The following is an 18,819-nucleotide window of genomic DNA, read 5'->3' as shown; positions in this document are numbered from 1 at the left end:
TCAATTCATCTTGAAATGAATGCCAATGTACAGTTCTAATTACTTAGAATTCGCAAAGCCTACATATCCGAACCTCTCACCATTCACCATACATTTTATCTTTCCATTTTTTTCCCTCTACCAAATTGATTAACCTTGCGATTATTCACATTATATTCAATCTGCCCACTCACTTAGCCTTTACAAATTCTTTTGAAGCCTCCTTGCATCCTCCTCACAGCTTACATTCCCATCCAGTTTGGCATCATCACCAAGTTTAGAAATTGGTCCCCCACATCCAAATAATAGATTGCTTTAGAATTCAGCAGCACTGCAGCAAAGACTATGGCTATGTCCAGATACCACTCCCTAGACTTGCAGGGTGGCGGGTCAATGTCAAGGAAGTGATATTTTGGGGGGAGGCAGCGAGGAGGAGGCTCTGGATTTGGAGGTCACTGGGAGAGGGGGCAGGAGGATTAGAAACATGGGAACGGGGTGTTTCTCAGTTGCCACCCTGCTGCCCCAGGTTCAATCTTGCACAAATTTGTCTCCAGAATTCCACTGATTTCTGCCTTGATTCTGCTCCGTGATGTCCTCCACTCTGCTCTCCATCTACCCGGGCTCCAGAATTGGAAAGCCAACTCTCTATCATCCAGCTTGGAGGTTAAATACTCACAACCTAAGCAGGATAAGATCCTTATGTGATCATGAATTAACGACTCAGTGTCCTCAAATTGCAGCAATGTGGGAAGGTCAAAATTGCACCTCCCCATGGAAACATTAATTACTGCAGTGGCGGGAAGGTGGTTGGATTCTGTGATGCCAACTCATCTGGATAACTTGCCCAGCTGCCAGCTTCCCTGTTACTGTACGACCGCAAAGATTCTGTCCACCATTTGGAGGAGCAAAGAACTGCAGCATATCACAATTTCTAAAGCAGCAGAACAGGTAAATAATTGGTATATTAAGTTCAACAAAGATGCCAGGGTTGGAGGATTTGAGCTACAGGGAGAGGTTGAATAGGCTGAGGCTTATTTGCCTGGAGCATCGGAGGCTGAAGGGTGACCTTATAGAGATTACAAAATCATGAGGAGCATGGATACGATAAATAGACAAAGTTTCTTCCCTGGGGTGGGGGAGTCCAAAACTAGAGGGCATAGGTTTAGGGTGAGAGTGGAAAAATATAAAAGAGACCTAAGGGACAATATTTTCACGCAGAGGTTGGTGCGTATATAGAATGAGCTGCCAGAGGAAGCGGTGGAGGCTAGTACAATTGCAACATTTAAAAGGCATCTGAATGGGTATATGCATAGGAAGGGCTTGGTGGGATATGGGGTGGGTGCTGGCAGGTGGGACTAGATTGGGTTGGGATATCTGGTCGGCATGGACGAGTTGGACCGAAGGGTCTGTTTGCGTGCTGTATATCTCTATGATGCTGTGACCCTATATATATGAGGCAACACATTTTGATGGGAAAATTAATGTTTAGTGCACACTGCTAGTCCACGTTGGGGGTAGAGGAATAAGGGGATTTTCAGGTGTTACAAAAGCTTCAGATTTAATTTTTTTTAAGGATTGGAATTTTGAAAGTTTGAAATAATATTGATTTATTTCAAGATTTGTAGGTTCCTGCATTGTTTTTTTTTAAAAGGTCGATGAGAAGACACACTGCAACTTCTATTTTGAAAGTACAATTCGAGGAAAAACACTTTGGTTTATAAATAGAGACATAGATTATAAAAGCGAGGAAGTGAAACTGCATCTCTACAAATTAATGGTCAGACCACATTTGGAGTATTGTGTTCAGTGCTTGTTTAAGGAAGGTTGCTAAAGCACTAGACAGAGAATTCCAAGGAAATTTACTAGAATGATCTCAGGAATGAGGGATTTTAGATACAAGGAAAGATTACAGAGATTGGTCTTATTCTCCTTGGAACAGAGAAGACTATGAGGTGACCTTATTGAAGTATTGAACATTATGAAAAGTTTTGACAGGGTAAAAAAAGGATATTCTGTTTCTACTAGTTGGTATGTCAGTAACCAGGGGGTCGCAGTTTCAGGATTGTCTGCAAGACAGCCAGGAATTAGATGAGGAGAAACTTCTTTACTCAGAGAGTGTTAGGATTTGGAATGTGCTGCCTGGGAGGGTGGTGGAGGCAGATTCCGTACAAGGTTTCAAAAGAGAACATGATATATACGAAAGGGTTACGGGGGCAGGGTTGAAGAATTGGACTAGCTGGGCAGCTCTTTCAGGAGCTGGTTCAGACACAAAGGGTTGAATGGCCTCCTCTTCTATAAAATTCTATGGTCTTTGAAATCATATGATTTCCGCTGATTTGTTGGACTCCCTTCTTCAAAATCAGCTGTCTAGGTTTCATGATTGTCTTATTTGGATATTCCATTGATCGGCTGCAATGGGCTGGGTACATTATCCGCCTAACCAACACGAGCTTCAGTGATACCCTGAAGGCCTCACTGGTGAAGTGTAGCATTCCCACCGATAACTGGGAATCACTGACCCAAGACCGTCCAAAGTGAAGAAGCCACATCTGGGAAGGCGGTGAGCTCCTTGAGACATGCCAGCGGGAAAAAGCAGAAGCCAGGCAAACACAGCATAAGGAATGCGCTGCCACACCAACGTTGCATCATCCCTTCACATGGCCATCTTTTGCTCCAAGTGTGACAAAGTTTGCAGAAGTCATATTGGACCAGAGAGTGGATGAGAGCCATCCTTGTCTGCAAGGGACTGCCAGTGATGATGATAGTTTGGATATTGTTCTGGATGTCAGCTGCACAAAAGCCAGCTGAGGGGAAAAGCTACCCAACTCACCTGTCTGCCGTTCTGAAACACCCTTGTTGTGCATCCAGTGTGAAATCTGAATGTTCCTTTAAAAATTGTCTAGAAAACATCTCAACTCCATGTTTCCTGAGTAAGTGGCATCTACCTAGAGATAGCTGCATGTGTCTAGTAACCCATCTATGTGTGTCAAATTCTGCCATTTAAATATTTTTCCTCTTCATGAATGAACAATTATTAGCCAAAACAGTCTTTGTTTTTCCAAACCAAATCTCTGAAGAGAGTTTTTTTTTCCAATTTACTGTATTAATGTGTATATCTGTCTTGAGCTCTTTCAACATAATACCAACTGTGTGTGGTAACCAGTGTTGTTTTGTTGTTTGCTGCGTTTGTTTTATAATAAGTCAATAATTTAGTGCTTCTTAATAGAACCTAGTTGATAATTTTTTTATTCTAACTGCAATATGGAAAATGTAAGCAATTGGCTACATTGTGCAAAACACTAAATTCATGTTCCGAGACAGTGTACTAGGTATTGTAGGATATCTAGATGGATCCAGGATCTTCATCGCAGTGCACTACCCATTGGGATAGGCTTTCGCCCTGATTATGTACATGCTACTATCTAGTCCTGCCACACAATCCTCAACATGAATTAGTGCCTGACGGAAAGGAATAAAAGGTTTGCTTATTCTTTGAAGATACTCGATATATTATTGTGTTTTGCCAATTAAATTATCCTCATTAGCAGGCTTGAAATCCAAAAGGTAGCTCTCATTTTGGACATTGTAGTGATTGTAACAAGATCAGCCAGGTAGACCTCAGAGAATATGAGTTGCGTGATTGGAGTTGTTAATCTGGTCCAATCAGGGAGTCCTGGCTAACAGATATAAACAGCAGTGTGAGCCAAACAGCCTGCTTCTACATTAGGGATTCTATGAGACAGTTGTTAAATATCAAAAAATGTAGCAGACATGGAGAAGATACTTTCAGGGCAGTGCAGTGGCTCAGCGGTTAACATTACTGTCTCATAGTGTCAGGGTCTCAGGTTCTCAGGCAACTTTCAGTCATATTCTTGAGTTGACTTAAGGTTTAAGCCCAGACATGCCTTTGCATGCCCATTTGCCACCGGGTGGTGGGGAACGTCAGTGGAGGGCTCTCTACGCGAGCGTCCTCCCCCTTTCGGGGATCTGGGGTGGAGGATGCTGCACGCAGCGCTCCCCTGCAACTGCAGATTGCAATGGTTCACGGACTCCCAGCCCAACTGCTTGTTCTATGGTGCTGTGGAGTCCGTGGACCATATGTATATTGGGTGTGGGCTCCCTTTTTGATTTATTTTTAGAAAAAACCTTCTTCTTCGTTTTTTGTTGCAATTCAGTCCCACGCTCCTGATCTTTGGGCACCCGATATGGAGGGGGGAAGGCAGATCTGAAGACCTCCTCTTGGATCTGCTCCTGGGCCTGGCCAAACTGGCCATAAACAGGTCCAGGCAGCGGGCCGTGGAGGGGTTCATTAGGGCCGACTGCCTGCCCCTCTTCCGCGGTTTACGTTAGAGACCGGGTGTCTCTGGAGAAGGAGCATGTGGTGTCCACTAACACCCTTGAGCTGTTCAGGGAGAAGTGGGCACCACAGGGAGTGGAGTGCATTATTTCCCCCTCCAACTCTATTTTGATTTAATCCCTGCCCTCTCCTTCACTGATTGATCACACAGCATTATCCTTTGATGTAGAGGGCACTGCTTGTCACTGTCCACTTGGGTGTTTCCTTTCTTCCTGGTGGTGGAAATTGAATAAAGATTCATACACCTTGTGTCTTTCACTGTGTCTCACACCTGCACACACACACATGGGTGCTGGAGAAGAAATAAGCACTACCGCAGTTAGGCGATAGTGTGGGGGTAATAGAGAAAAAAATAAAAAAAATAAACAGCAATGTGAGAGATTCTGTTACTCTGAGAGCTGGCTGTGAAGAAGCCGCATCAGTGTCAAGTACTATGTATGTGTAAATAAAGGATGACTTGGTGATGGAATATCAGCCTCTGTGGAGTTATTTCAGTGACGAAAAGAGGAAAATATACAGTCCAAAATAAATTCACTCCCAACAATCGTCATTGAGTTGAAGTAATGACTTCTGGCATCATGCTGTTATTTGGGAAACTTAAATCATTCGATCCTGTCATCGAAGACTGGTCCAGTGTGTGGAAAGACTGCATTATTTTTTTCCAGGCAAATGACACAAAAGCAACAAGTAATTCTTCTGACAGCTTGTGGACCTATAGCCTTTTCAATTATTAGGACCCTAATGTTTCCTGAGGCACTGGATACTAAAACCTTTCAAGAGTTGATGGACTTAATTAAATAATATTGTGACCCCAAGCTTCCTCTAATTCTGAGTCACTATCAGTTTTATTCAGCAGTTCAGTAAAGAGGGAATTCATATCGGGATTTTGATGAGGTTAAGACAACTGGCAGAGGCATGTGACTTTGATTTAACCTTTAATGAGATGCTGAGAGAATGGTATGTAGGATTAATGATGTAACGATGCAAAAGTGCCTACTAGCTGAAGCTCAATGGTCTTCAAACAAGTACTATAAATGGCTTTATCATTTGAAAATGCAGCAAATGGAGCACGTGAGTTACAGGGTGTGCTGATGAAATTGGGCACCTTCACTTGGTCAACTAAGCTTGAATGAAGGCAATTCCATAACCTCACTCAGGACATATCCCTAACAGAGGGGTCCCAGACCAGTCCACAGCAAAAACTCCAACAAGCCTCGGCCAAATGGTTAACATTTTCTTCAGGATACGGGCTGGCAAGCCATTGTCCTTACTGCCAATATGCGTACTTAAGACAGCAAACAAGTCCCACTAGGTCTGAGTTGAGTAAGAGAGCTCACAGGCAAGTATCCAGCAGAGTGCACACACTGACACATCAACCTAAATATGGCTTGGAGTAGTCACATTGATGAATTGCCAAAATGTAGCCTTTAGGAGGCCAGGCTCACAGATATAATCAGGAGTGTCAGAGGTTTTCTTCACTCAGAGCTGGCTCTGAGGAAGCCAGACCAGTGTCAAGTACTATGCGCGTGTAAACAAAGGGTGACTCAGTGATGGCCTCTGTGGAGATTTTTCATACATGTTTTTTTGTTTTTCTGAAAGATGTAAAGCAACATTTCTGAAGTTAACCTTCTTGCAAAACTCTTTCAAAACAGCTGCACCTCCTACGGAACAGACAGCTGCTCCATGCCACGTTATAATTGATCCGACATAAATCTAAATTCCTTAATGATTAAGCATCCATTCAAAGCTCGTAACAATAGAAATTAACTGCAGTCGCATCCTCATCGCTCAATATTTTTTCTTTTGTAACAGTTCCTTTGATAACCAAAGTGTTTCATGCATGTCTGTGATTGAAATAATTATTACTGAGTTAGGTACTGGTTGTTCACCTCAGGGTGCTTATTGAAGTTCAACTGAGGTTAATAGAATCAAACTGTCTTTTCTGTCTGCTGGTGGTTTTGCAGCCCATTGAGACGTCTAGACTCAGTTTAATGGCCAAAGTAAAGACATGCAGAAACAGAATGGGCCCCAGACTGAGGCACAGTGGCAGTATGAGAGCTGTGCTTTGCCTCAGTACAACTCGGCTAGGAAAAGAATTAGCCAAGAATTCCAGGAGCTGATTGCAAGTGATGCCCAGAGGTTGAGTACGAACAAAGTTGAGACTGAGCTGTGTGCTTTCATCTTATGTAAATAGAGAAGAGAATGGTCAGGAATAATCAATTTAAAACTGCCATAGATATTGTATGATACTTCAATTTTTAAGACCAATTTTTTGAGGCTAAAGTCGTGATGGCAACTTTTGCAAAGATAATGTTTTGATTGGGTTATCTTTTTTGAATTAGAGCCAAGTAAAATCTAAAAAAAAATTACGATTTCAATAGATTAAGGTAAAGACCAACATCAGAAAGGAATTCGTATGAATCATTTCCATGCTCACATGCATAAAATGAATAAATAAGAAACCTAAATATATAATTTTAAACATTTAATTGCCTGTACTTAATTCCTTTAGTATTTCTAAACATTTACAATGAAATTGAATAATTAACACCTCCAGGATTATACTTTGTTTCTGAAATTTTTGGGTTTCAATCCCATAAACTTAGGGTACATTTTAGAAAAGATAATTGAAAATTTATATTTTTTTAGCCAAACATTATGGGGTCAACCTTTACACCAGTAATCTTCTCTGCTTATCAGGAGTAGATGGGAATGGAAATTTGAAACTAGAACAGTGCAGTCATGGTCCTATTGAATTGCGAAGCAGGCTTGAGGGACAAATTGCCTACTTCTGTTCCTAATTCATGTGTTTATCATGTAGGAATGAACATTATGGAGTCATTATTGCAGAGATAGAGGCTATTCAACCCATTGTAACCATGAACTATTTGCACTGGGGAGCCTTTCACATTTTTAGTGAATGTCATAACCTGAGTGCTTGTTGGATCCACTGGCTCTCGAAAATTATTCCAAATATGAATTGATACCAAATCCTACGCAGCCGTTTGAGCCTGTATTTTATTTCAATGAGATTGTATCTGATCTGTGACCTGACAACACAAATACTTATCCAATTTCTCTGTAAAACATGCTATTATATAGCCTCTGCTATAAGGATTCTCTGTGGTAATATTCTCTGAGCTTTTTCTGCTCCAATGGAAATAGTGCGAGATGTATTTCAGAGGGAACCAGCTAAGTCTTAATTTGCTAGGGTAAACTAAAATGAAATTTGTGGAGTGTTGTGCTGTAAAAACTATACAATGGGATCACAGAAATAATCCTTCTTCATAACTATAGTTCCTCATTTAGAGTCAGAGTGATGTACAGCACAGAATCAGACACTGCGGTCCAATTCGTCCATGCGAACCAGATATCCTAAATTAATCTAGTCCCATTTGCCAGCACTTGGTCCATCTTCCTCTAAACCTTCCTATTTGCATTCCCATCCAGATGCCTTTTAAATGTTGTAATTATACTAGCCTCCACCACTTCCTCTGGCAGTTCATTTCATACACGCACCACCCTCTATGTGACAAAGTTGCCCCTTAAATCCCTTTTAAGTCTTTCCCTTGCATCCATGCCCCTCATGATTTTATAAACCTATATAAGGTCACCCCTCTTGCTTTATCCTGAGGAATGATAATTCAGCCAGGTTATCCTACTGCATTCATGGTTCAAGGCCCATCATGGTGAGCTTAGATCAATACGTAAGAGATAGGCCTGTGGGCAGATGAGTTCTGCAGTGGGGATATATAGGTTTTAAAAGTCAAAGGATAAGGCAGCTATTTCGATAATGAAACCCAAGTAGGAAGGAAGGACAGAATGTATGAACATGCAAAAGAACACGTCAAACAGAGTCAAAAGGGAAAGAAAAGGCAAAAAAGCAAGACTAATGACTCTTCACTTAAATGCACATAGTATTCAGAACAAATAGTGAATCAACAACATAAATAGAGGTTATGGTAGGATTTTATATTTTTTATGGAGACATGGTTCCAAGGAGATCTAAGCTAGATGTCAGAGGTATATGACTTTTTATGAGGACAGCCAGGTAAAAAAGATGTTCATGACCCATGATGAAAAAACCTCAGAGAAGGGGACAAACCAACCATGGTTGTCACAAAGCTGGTTTCTTTCTTCTGAAAGCTATTCTTTCTCGCAAGGATAATATGTCCTTGTTATTTTCCAGAGGGATAATAAACCGCTTCAGTGCTGATTAGTTTGATTAGATCCAGAGATTAAAGGGAATTGAGAGGCCTTTTTGTTTATATGAAAACAGATGACACTTCAGGCCAAAGTGGTCATATTTTAGAAGTGATTTGTCTAATGAAAGAGAAGTGGTCAGCTGTCCAGTTGGACAGTTCAGTTCAGTCCAAAATGCGTTAGGAGTTCAACAGTGAGCTGTGTGGAAACAACCTCTCTCTCTCCCTGCCCTTCTAACTTCATCCTGTAAGCATCTGTTGCATTCATTTATACTGATTTCTAAGGGGGTTTGCTTATTGGGACTGTTGTGTATATTCAGAACAGCGTAATTAAGTCTAGTTTGGGTAGACTGAGTTCTGTAGGAGTTCTTTATTCTGTTCTTTGTGGTTCATTGTGAAATTTTGTGAATAAATCTTTGTTTTTAACCTAGTAGTCAGCCTCGCTAACTTACTCTGGGTAATTTTCACTGTATACTTACCAAAACAAATTACAAAGTTATGGTCTGGACTGCCTGCTTAAGAACATTCTGAGTGCTTGGCCTAGTCCATAACATGGTTAACCAACGAAGTTAAGGGTAGTAACATTCAGCAGGTCTGGCGGCATCTGTGGAGAGACTGTTCTTCAGAACTCACTTTCATACTGGGCTTGAAATGTTAACTCTGTCTCTCAATCTGCAGATGCTGCCAGATCTGCTGAGTTTTTGCAGCATTTCCTGTGATTGTTTCAGATTTCCGACATCCACAGTATTATGTTTATTCACAGTCAGATTAGTATTATTCAAAAATAAATCAAAGGGCTGGGGGAGGGAGGAAATAAATGCAATGAACATCACTTGCAAAAAATTTGTAAAAAAAACAAATGGAGCTGAAGTCTGAGAAGTATGTGGATGTGACAATTGGAATCACGTCCTAGGCACAATGGGCTGGCACTGCCCTCACCTGCCCTCACTGTTCAATTATGGCTAACAAAAATATATCTTGACTGTCAGTCTGCCATAATAAGATATGCAAAGCAGAGCAGATTAACTAATTCAAACAAAGGTGAGATTCCCTAAAGAAATGCCTGTACATCAAACGAAATTGTAAATGACAGCAAAATTCTGGAAATATACAACAAACATTCAGCATCTGAGCAAAGGAAAGATTAGATTTACTAATGGAAAGTTAAATTGCAGCACGGTAGCAGTCCCCTCACTGTATTAGATGCAATCTCACTGATACACCACAATAGGACTGGTCCAGCGAGCTACGTACACTCTGCCTTTCGTTCATAGGCTCTGTGAATCAATAACTGCTTTTGTACTGTTTGTTAGGTCCATGAACTAGTCGCTGGGTCACTGAGGACAGATTTACATTGTAAAGTACTGAGGAGCTATCACAAAATCACAGGGCTTCAACGATCTCAATTAAAAGAACAATGTAAAAACAGCTAAATAAATACTTCTAATTCATTCACAGTAAGAGCCCGAATGGCATCTTCTGGCCTGAAATTATGTTCAGGCTGAAAGCAATCTTGTTCTTTTAATTTGCAGTAAACATTAATGGCCTTTAGTGACTCAGGTAAGGCAGCAGGGGAGCAATATATTTCCAGATTTACCAGTAAGTTGTGCTCACTGACAAAGTGCACTGTGTGGGAAAGAGCAATTGCAGAGTGGCTGTGACATGTTGACTGCTCTGCGTCTGTAATGTACTTGGACGGTGGGCAAGGAAAGCTCCTGCTGATTGCCATCTACTACCCTCCCTCAACAATTGACTCAGGGCTTCTCCAAATTAAAGATCACTGACAAAATACTAAAAGTAGCAAGAATACAGTTTACTTTGGGTGACGGATCATTAATGTTTGTCACCAGGAGTGACTTGTCAGCACCGCTGCTGTCCACGCCAGCCAGGTTCTGAAGCACATAAATACCAAACTGGGCCTCTATTTAGTGGTGAGGAACCAAAATGAAGAAAACGTCAATTTGATCTTATCCTTGCTAAGCGACCTGTTACAGGTGTCTTCAGCAGGATTTCCAAACCCATATTTGGAATGACTTTCTCAAGTGTAATTAGATATGATTGATAAGTGCTGACCTTGCCAGTAACACTCACATCCCTTCAAAGAACTTAAAAAGAGATGTCAATATTGCAAAACAAATGTAGGTTTTTTCCCTTTTTTCTTTAATGGGGAAAGGGAGATACTGGCAAGGCCAGCAATTGGTGCAAATACCAAATTGTCATTGAACACAGAAGCTCTCTCGGGCCATTTTGAACGGCAATGAAGAGTCTATATGAATGCTGTACATTTGGAAACACATGAAGGCTAACAAGATAAGTACGGCATTGGTGATGAGGTGGATATTTGCAATAATTAATGATGGTTGTCATGAACCTCATTGCAGAGATTAACTTAAGCACTTACAGATTTTTAGTAATTTAGTTTAAATTCCATCAGCTGCTAAGCAGAAAGGTTTGAACATGTGTCTCCAGAGTATTAGCCTCTTGATTATTATCGAGCAACATTACAGTTACGTCACCATCTCCCCCTGTGCAAGCTGTCTGTGACATCAGTTTGTCGCAGGATCTGCTCATAGACATTGTCGCAGGATCACTCATATGTGCAATGGCTAAAACGTATTTGCAGTAATTGCATGCAAGGTATCTGAAACCTGTCAGTGGAATACAGTCATAGAGTCATACAGCATTGAAACAGATCCTTCAATCCAGGAGGTCAAAACAATGACTGCAGATGCTGGAAACCAGATTCTGGATTAGTGGTGCTGGAAGAGCACAGCAGTTCAGGCAGCACCCAACGAGCAGCGAAATCCCTTCAATCCAACTGACCCACACCCACCACTTCCCTAACTAAAATAATCCTACCTGCCTGTGTTTGGTCCATATCCCTCCAAACCTTTCCCATTCATTAATTTATCTAAATGTCTTTTAAATGTTGTAACTGTACCTGCATCCATCCCTTCCTCGCATCATTCTGCACACTGACCACTCTCTGTGTAAGAAAAGTTGCCCCTCATGTCTTTTTTTTGTTTTTTTTAAATCTCAACAGTGTGGAATCAAGCCCTTTAGCCCAACAAGTCTGAGCATGTCTTTCGTAAATCGTTCTTCTCTCATGTTAAAAATATGCCACCTAGTTTTTAACTCCCCTACCTTAAAGGAAAGGACTTTGCTATTCACCTTACCTATACCCTTCATGATTTTATAAACCTCTATAAGGTCACTCCTTGACCTCCTACACTCCAGTGAAAAAGGACCCACCTATCCAGCCTCTCCTTATAATTCATACCTTCCAATTCCAGCAACATCATGGTAAATCTTTTCTGAATCCTCTCTAGTTTAATAGCATTCTCCCTATTACAGAATAATCAGGGCTGCACACAGTACTCCAGAAGAAGTCTCACCAATCTTCTTTAACCTCAACATGATGTCCCAACTCCCATACTCAAAGTCTGAGCAATGAAGGCAAGCATGCTGAACACCTTCTTAACCACCTGTAATGTAAGTTTCAAAGGATTATGTATCTAAACCCCTAGGTCTTCTGTTCTACAACACTACCTAGGCCTCATCATTAATTGTGTAAGTCCTGGTCTTGTTTTTTTTACCAAAATGCAATATCTCTCATTTATCCAAATTGAATTCCACCTGCTGCCCCTCAGTCCATTGTCCCAAATGATCAAGTTCGGTTTGTAATCTTAGATAACCTTCTTCACTGTGCACTATGTCCATCAATTTTGGTGTCATCCGCAAGCTTACTGACCATGCCTCCTATATTCTCGCACAAATCATTCATATAAATGACAAGAAGTAGTGGACCCAGCATTGAGCCTTGCAGCACACCTCTGGTCACAGGCCTCCAGTCCATAAATCAACTCTCCAGACCACCCTCAGACTCCTACTTTCAAGCCAATTTTGTCTCCAAATGGCCCCTCTCTGCCAAGGCCCCCACAATTTCCTCTGTAACTTCCCACAATGGTCTGGAGTATACTTGACCAGGTCCTGGAGATGTATCCATCCTTATGTTTTCTAAGAACTCCAGAACTTTGTCTTCTGTAATGTGAACTATTTTCAAACATCAATATTTGTTTCCCTGAGTTCTCTCAACTTAATTTCCATCCCCCAGTAAAAACTGATGCAAAACATTCATTTAATATCTCTCCCATCTCCTGAGGTTCAACAGAAAGACAACCTCATTAATATTTAAGGGGCCTTATTCTCTATCTTGTTGTTCTTTTGCTCTTAATGCACTTATAGAATTTCTTTGAATTTCCTTAACCTTATCTGCCAGGGCTATCTCATATCCCCTCTTTGACATCCTGAATTCCCTCTTAAGAATACCCCTACACTCTTCTTATATTCTTCAAGAGATTCATTTGATATCAGTTGTCTTTATCTAATATATGTTTTTTTTATCCTTGACTGGAACATAATGTTTATTCATCCATTTTTCCCTAATCTTAACAGCCCTGCCTTTCACTCTGACAGAAACACAATGCTTCTCGAACTCAACTCCCACTTGTCAGTCATTCCTTAACCTGTAGACAATCTGCTCCAATCACCATTTGAACGATCTTATCTCATACCATTAAAATTTGCTTTCCTCCAGCTAAGAACTTTAATTTTTATGGAAGGCTTATCCTTTTCTATAACTATTTTAAAGCCAATAGAATTATGATCCCCAATCCCAATGTGTTCCCTTGTGTATACTTCAGTCACTTGCCCTCCATATTTCTGGATTGTTCCTTTGCAATGATTTAATTATATGTACGTTTGGGAACCTCTACTGGTTGTTTGACTTTAGCAGGTTGGTGTGCCCAGGTTTAGTTTCCTGTCATAATTTTTGTTGCAGCGATTTGTGTATGATTTGATAAGCTCTTTTGTGGTCTAACACTGCACTACTGGCAGACAAGTCTGTGCTATGAAAGAGGCAGAGTCAGCAGAGAGAACTTTTTACTTGTAAAGTTTTGATTGTTGCAAGGAAAATAACTTGGGTTGCATTATTTTTCGGGTATTTGGAATATATTTCATTTTCTGCGTATAGCATACCAAATCGTCTTGGACCAGAGGACATAATCTCAGAGTAAGGAGTCTCCCTTTTAACGTAGAGATGAAGAGAATTATTTTCCTCTCTGAGAGAGTAGTGACTCTTCATAGAATCCCGACAGTGTAGGAGGCCATTTGATCCATGAATTCCACACTGGCCCTCCAAACAGCATGCTACCCAGACCCATCCTCCTACCCTATCCCTCTAACCTTGCATTTCCCATGGCTAATCCACCTAGCTTACATATCTTTGGACTGTAGGAGGAGTTCAAAGCACCCGGAAGAAACCCATGCAGACACAGGGAGAATTTGCAAACTCCACACAGACATTCATTGAGGCTGGAATTGAACCCTGGTTCTGTGAGGCAGTAGTGCGAACCACTGGGATTCTTTACTATAGAAGGCTGGAGAAGATGGAATTTTAAGTATTTTTGAGGCTCCAGTGAACAGATTTCTATTCATGCAGAAAATCAAGAGTTCTGAAGAAATGGCACAGAAGTGAAGATGAGTGTTCTCAGATTGGCCACAGTTTCATTGAATGATGAAACCAATTCAATGGGCCAAATGGCCTACTTCTGCTCCGATGTTTTCTGTTCTTAAAAATTAATCAGTTATTGCACCTGACTGCTTACGTTAGATGGTCGTATGAAAGAGATTATTTTCTTCAAATGAAGGACAAATAATTGTAATAGGGCCCAATCCTGAGAGTCGAGTGCTAACTGAGCAATAAAAGTCAAACAGGCAGATTGATTTTAACTTCTTCTGCCATGGAACAGGTCAGTCACTTGTTTACTGTCCTGTCAGCTTCTTGTTCTTTCTCAAATAGATAGTTGGAATTTTTTTATTTTAAAAAGAACAGGGGACATCTCCAAAGTGTCGGGACAATCCTTATCCTTCAGTCAGTAACGTTATCACATTGGTCTTTGTGGGAGTTCGCTGTATAAATTAGCTGGCCAGAGTTTTTGTACTGCAACTGTAGGTACATATTGAAAGTACTACAATTGAAAGGACAAGTTTTCTTTCTTTTGACATTACCTAATTCACATGTTGGTTGTATCAGTCTCATATGATACTGTATACACCTGTTTGAAAGTAAAGTTACTCTTGGAATGGTTGCTGGAGCAATATCAAAGTATTTTGCTTTAGATGACAGTACCAACTTCAGTTGATCTTAAGAAGGGTTTGGTACCTTCTATAAATGGGTTGAGTATAAGGGAGCATTTGCTGCTGATACTCTTCACCTACAGTTGACAGACCTATTCTGAAGCTGCTGTTGGGGTGGGGGGGGGGGCAATGCACTCACATATAGGGCATTGAGTATAGGAAATGGGATGTCATGTTTCAGCTGTACAGGACATTGGTTAGGCCACTTTTAGAATACTGCATTCAATTCTGATCTCCCTGCTGTAGGAAAGATGTTGTTAAACTTGAAAAGATTTACAAGAATGTTGCTGGGTTTGGAAGTTTTGAGCTCTCAAGAGAAGCTGAATGGGTTGGGCTTAGGTTTAAGGTGAGAGGAAAAAGATTTAAAAGGGACCTAAGGGGAAACTTTTTCACACAGAGGATGGTCCCTGTATGGAATGAGCTGCCAGGGGAAGTGGTGGAGGCTGATAAAATTATAACATTTAAAAGGTATCTGAGTAAGTACATGAATAGGAAGAGTTTAGAGGGATATGGGCCAAATGCTGGAAATGGGACTAGATTTATTTGGCATACCTGGACAGCATGGACAAGTTTGACAGAAGGATCTATTCCCATGCTGTACAACTCTAAGACTCTGTATTTTATCCTGAACTGTGCTGCAGACCATGTAGAGGAAAAGAATCTCCTCAAATCTGCTGTAATTACAGTGAGAGCATATCTCTTAATTATCCAATGACTATCATTTCAGATATAAAGCAAGCAGAGTGATGGAAGACTGTGGATAATACTCAATTGCTTGTAAAGTATTTTGAGGCCTTTTAAGGCTGTGAAAGTTAATATATATAAATGCAAAGTTGAAAATCCAATGACACTGGGTTATAGTCCAACAGGTTTATTTGAAATTGCAAGCTTTTGGAGCTCAGTTCCTTCCTCACACGTGGTATGATACAGAGGTATAAGATACTGTATACTTAAGCAAAAAGTTAACAACTTTAATACTAGCTGTCTTTGTTCAGTCTTTTAACCCCTTACCCGGCAAAGGCGAGTTCACTTGTCCTCACCCAATGTGTCTTTTTCAGAGTGCGACGAGTAAACTCGTCCAAAACATATAATTTCAAAAACAGCCATTATCGAGTTTATACGTCAATTCTCGGCACTTCTGGGCCCTTCTCAGCTAGAAACGAGTATACTCAGTGACTCATACGTCTGGTAGCTGTGTCTCTTCCGCCTCAGGCATTGCAAGAAACGTCGATGCACCGCTTTTGGGCACACACTGTCATTTGTTTTTTTCTGTTTTTATTTACAAATTACGCCCAGATGTCGAGCTCAGAAGATGACAATGAGTATGAACCTTCTATTCGAAGCTTGGAAACATCAGATGAGAGTGCAAGCATTAAATATACTATAAAATAAATCAATACAAAAATTCATCTGAAAATGAAACGGTTTCTCCAAAGAAAAGTCGCCGGGGAAGGGGTTAATCAGGAGGTAGATTGCTGATTAAAATGCAAATTCTAGATTCCTTTCAAGTCTTTGTCCCGAGATAATTAAAGTTTTTATCAATATACAAGAGGTTAGACAATACACTTTCGGTGTGAGGTCCCACTTTGATTCAGACTGTGTTTTAAGCTGAAAGTCAGGGTTTTTAGTTGACAGAAAAGAATCTTGAATGAATAAGTCACACAAGTGAATGTGTGTGTGTGTGTGTGTGTGTGTGTGTGTGTGTGTGTGTGTGTGTGAGAGAGAGAGAGAGAGAGAGCGCAATGGCATTTGAGAGAAACTCCAGAACATTTAGCCTCCAATCTTCAGGTGAATGTCCTCCAAGGTGAACTTTAAGATATGCAATAACGCAAAATCACTGCGCAGAGACTGATAGCTAAGTTCCGTACCCATGAGGATGGTCTCAGCCATTTTGGGTTCATATCACACGACAGGTAACCCCACCACAATATATGTTTCCGCACACAGACACACACATTTACACACTTACACAGGACCCTCTCCCACTCAGAAACACTCACACATGCACACTCACACTCGCATATACACTCACATGCAAACACACTCACATTCTCCCACATGCACAGACACAAACACACACAAATTATTCATTCAAGATTCTTTTCTGTCAAAATTTTAAAAACCTGATCTCAGCCTAAAACGTAGACTGATTCAAAGCAGGACCTCACACCTAAAGTGAGCTATCACCTCCTGTATGTTGATAAAACCTTGAATTATCCAAGGGCAAAAACATGAAAGGAATCTGGATTTTACATTTTAATCAGCAATCTATGTCCTAACTGGTTAAAGGATTCAACAAGGGCAGCTCTGTTTAAAGTTGTTAATGTTTTTGCTTATAAATGCTGTGTCTCATATGACACTTCAGGAAGGAGCTGAGCTCCGAAAGCTTGTAATTTCAAATAAACCTGTTGGACTGTGACCTGGTGTTGTTGGATTTTTGATCTTGTCCACCCAGTCCAACTCGGCCATCTCCACATCATATTTAAATGCAAGCTTTTGATTTTTTTTCACCGAGGATTATTTTTGTTCATTGAAATCCTAGTTAATGGAAAACAATAAATCATAAACTGAAACTTGTCTGAGAATGGTGTTTTAAATTACTAACAGAATCACTTTGTCTACTTTTGTCTTTCATGCAGTTGGATAGTGCAACCTCACTCATACAAGCTGCCAAGAATCTGATGAATGCAGTGGTTCTCACCGTGAAGGCTTCCTATGTGGCTTCCACCAAATACCAGAAGGTGTACGGCACAGCTGCTGTGAACTCTCCCGTTGTGTCCTGGAAGATGAAAGCCCCTGAAAAGAAACCACTAGTGAAGAGGGAGAAGCCTGAAGAGTATCAGACAAGAGTAAGGAGGGGATCTCAGAAGAAGCACATTTCTCCAGTGCAGGCCCTCAGTGAGTTCAAGGCAATGGATTCCTTCTAGAGCTCTGCAAACCCTGTCAGTCAATCCCTGAGATGATCAATGATGATCAATGATGTTGTATTAAGTTTTAGTGAAGCAACTTGTACGATGCTCCTCAGATGCGAGACAAAATCATTAACTGAGCCCTAAATGAGTCGGGACTGGTTTGATGTTGAATTTGGAGCTGGGTTTAAATTTTAGATTTAAAAAGTGTTTGAGTCCAGCATTGCTATTATTAAATGAGGGAATAAAGCTAAATGGAGGGAATGGAGCTAAAATGGCTACATAGCTTGCTAACCTGATCTGTGTGTTAAGCTTATAGGGCTTTAATATCAATGCTTGTATGTTACAAAAAAATTCAATACTGGACATTAAAAGCATAAAGCAGACATGTTCATTCTTTTGGTGTAGTTTGAAGCACAACATATAAGTTCAATGGTCTTTTATTTATTTTGTAATCATACTAATAACTGACAGCATTAGGATATTAGGATTGTGCTTTCAAGGGAAAACCGAAACCTTATTTATTCTGTGGGCATCGGTGATAGTTCTGCAGCCCTGAAGTCTGGTACTTAATGTTACTGACAACAGAAGTGATGACTAATCGTATTTTAACTTTTAACAACGCTGGAAACCAGCTCAACAAACAAACCCATAGAATATATAGACCCTCATGCTGCTGTCAGTAAGACAACATGGGAATTGTTTCACAGGTTCAAGCTGATTGTGTTGCAACTCCTTCATGTTTTCAAGTGGCCTCGTGCCACTGTCTGACAGTGCAGTGATAGCCAGTAGATAGTGAGTAATGTGTTAGAGTGGACATAACAGTGAATGTAGAGTTTTGACTTGCCTGAACCGTGGATGACTAATCTGTCTTTGTATCCTCCCAATAACTCAAATAAACCCTTTGCCCATCATCAATGAGTGAGCTTGCTGTGTTTTTTCTTCTTCGTTGATGACAATAAATTTACTCACTCAGCAGCTGCAATAGCTTCAGCCCAATTGGCTGAACTCTAATGGAAGTGCATTGGATGCACCCAACCATTCTCTGATGAATGAGTCAGCAAATGGAACCAGATTGCCACCTCTGGATGGAGACTTTTCTGAAGATTTGATTCCACAACATTTTGGCCACATGATGTCAGATCGTGCAATGTCTGATCACATGACATCTGAT

General features: G+C 40.7%; 1 protein-coding gene across 1 annotated transcript in view; it reads left to right on the top strand.

Moving 5' to 3' along the window:
• ctnna2 (catenin (cadherin-associated protein), alpha 2) overlaps window positions 1–18,563 on the top strand; it is a 1,237,032-nt gene extending 1,218,469 nt beyond the window's left edge. The window contains exon 18 of the mRNA XM_060828354.1: window positions 17,376–18,563. Within this exon, the coding sequence (XP_060684337.1) occupies window positions 17,376–17,663 (288 nt within the window). The 3' untranslated portion in view covers window positions 17,664–18,563. The remainder of the gene's footprint in view (window positions 1–17,375) is intronic.
• The last annotated feature ends 256 nt before the right edge of the window (window positions 18,564–18,819 follow it).

This window comes from Hemiscyllium ocellatum, chromosome 1 (assembly GCF_020745735.1).
Source record: "Hemiscyllium ocellatum isolate sHemOce1 chromosome 1, sHemOce1.pat.X.cur, whole genome shotgun sequence".
NCBI lineage: Eukaryota > Metazoa > Chordata > Chondrichthyes > Orectolobiformes > Hemiscylliidae > Hemiscyllium > Hemiscyllium ocellatum.
The sequence above is the reverse complement of the archived record's forward strand: the minus strand, read 5'-3'. Positions and strand labels throughout refer to the sequence as shown.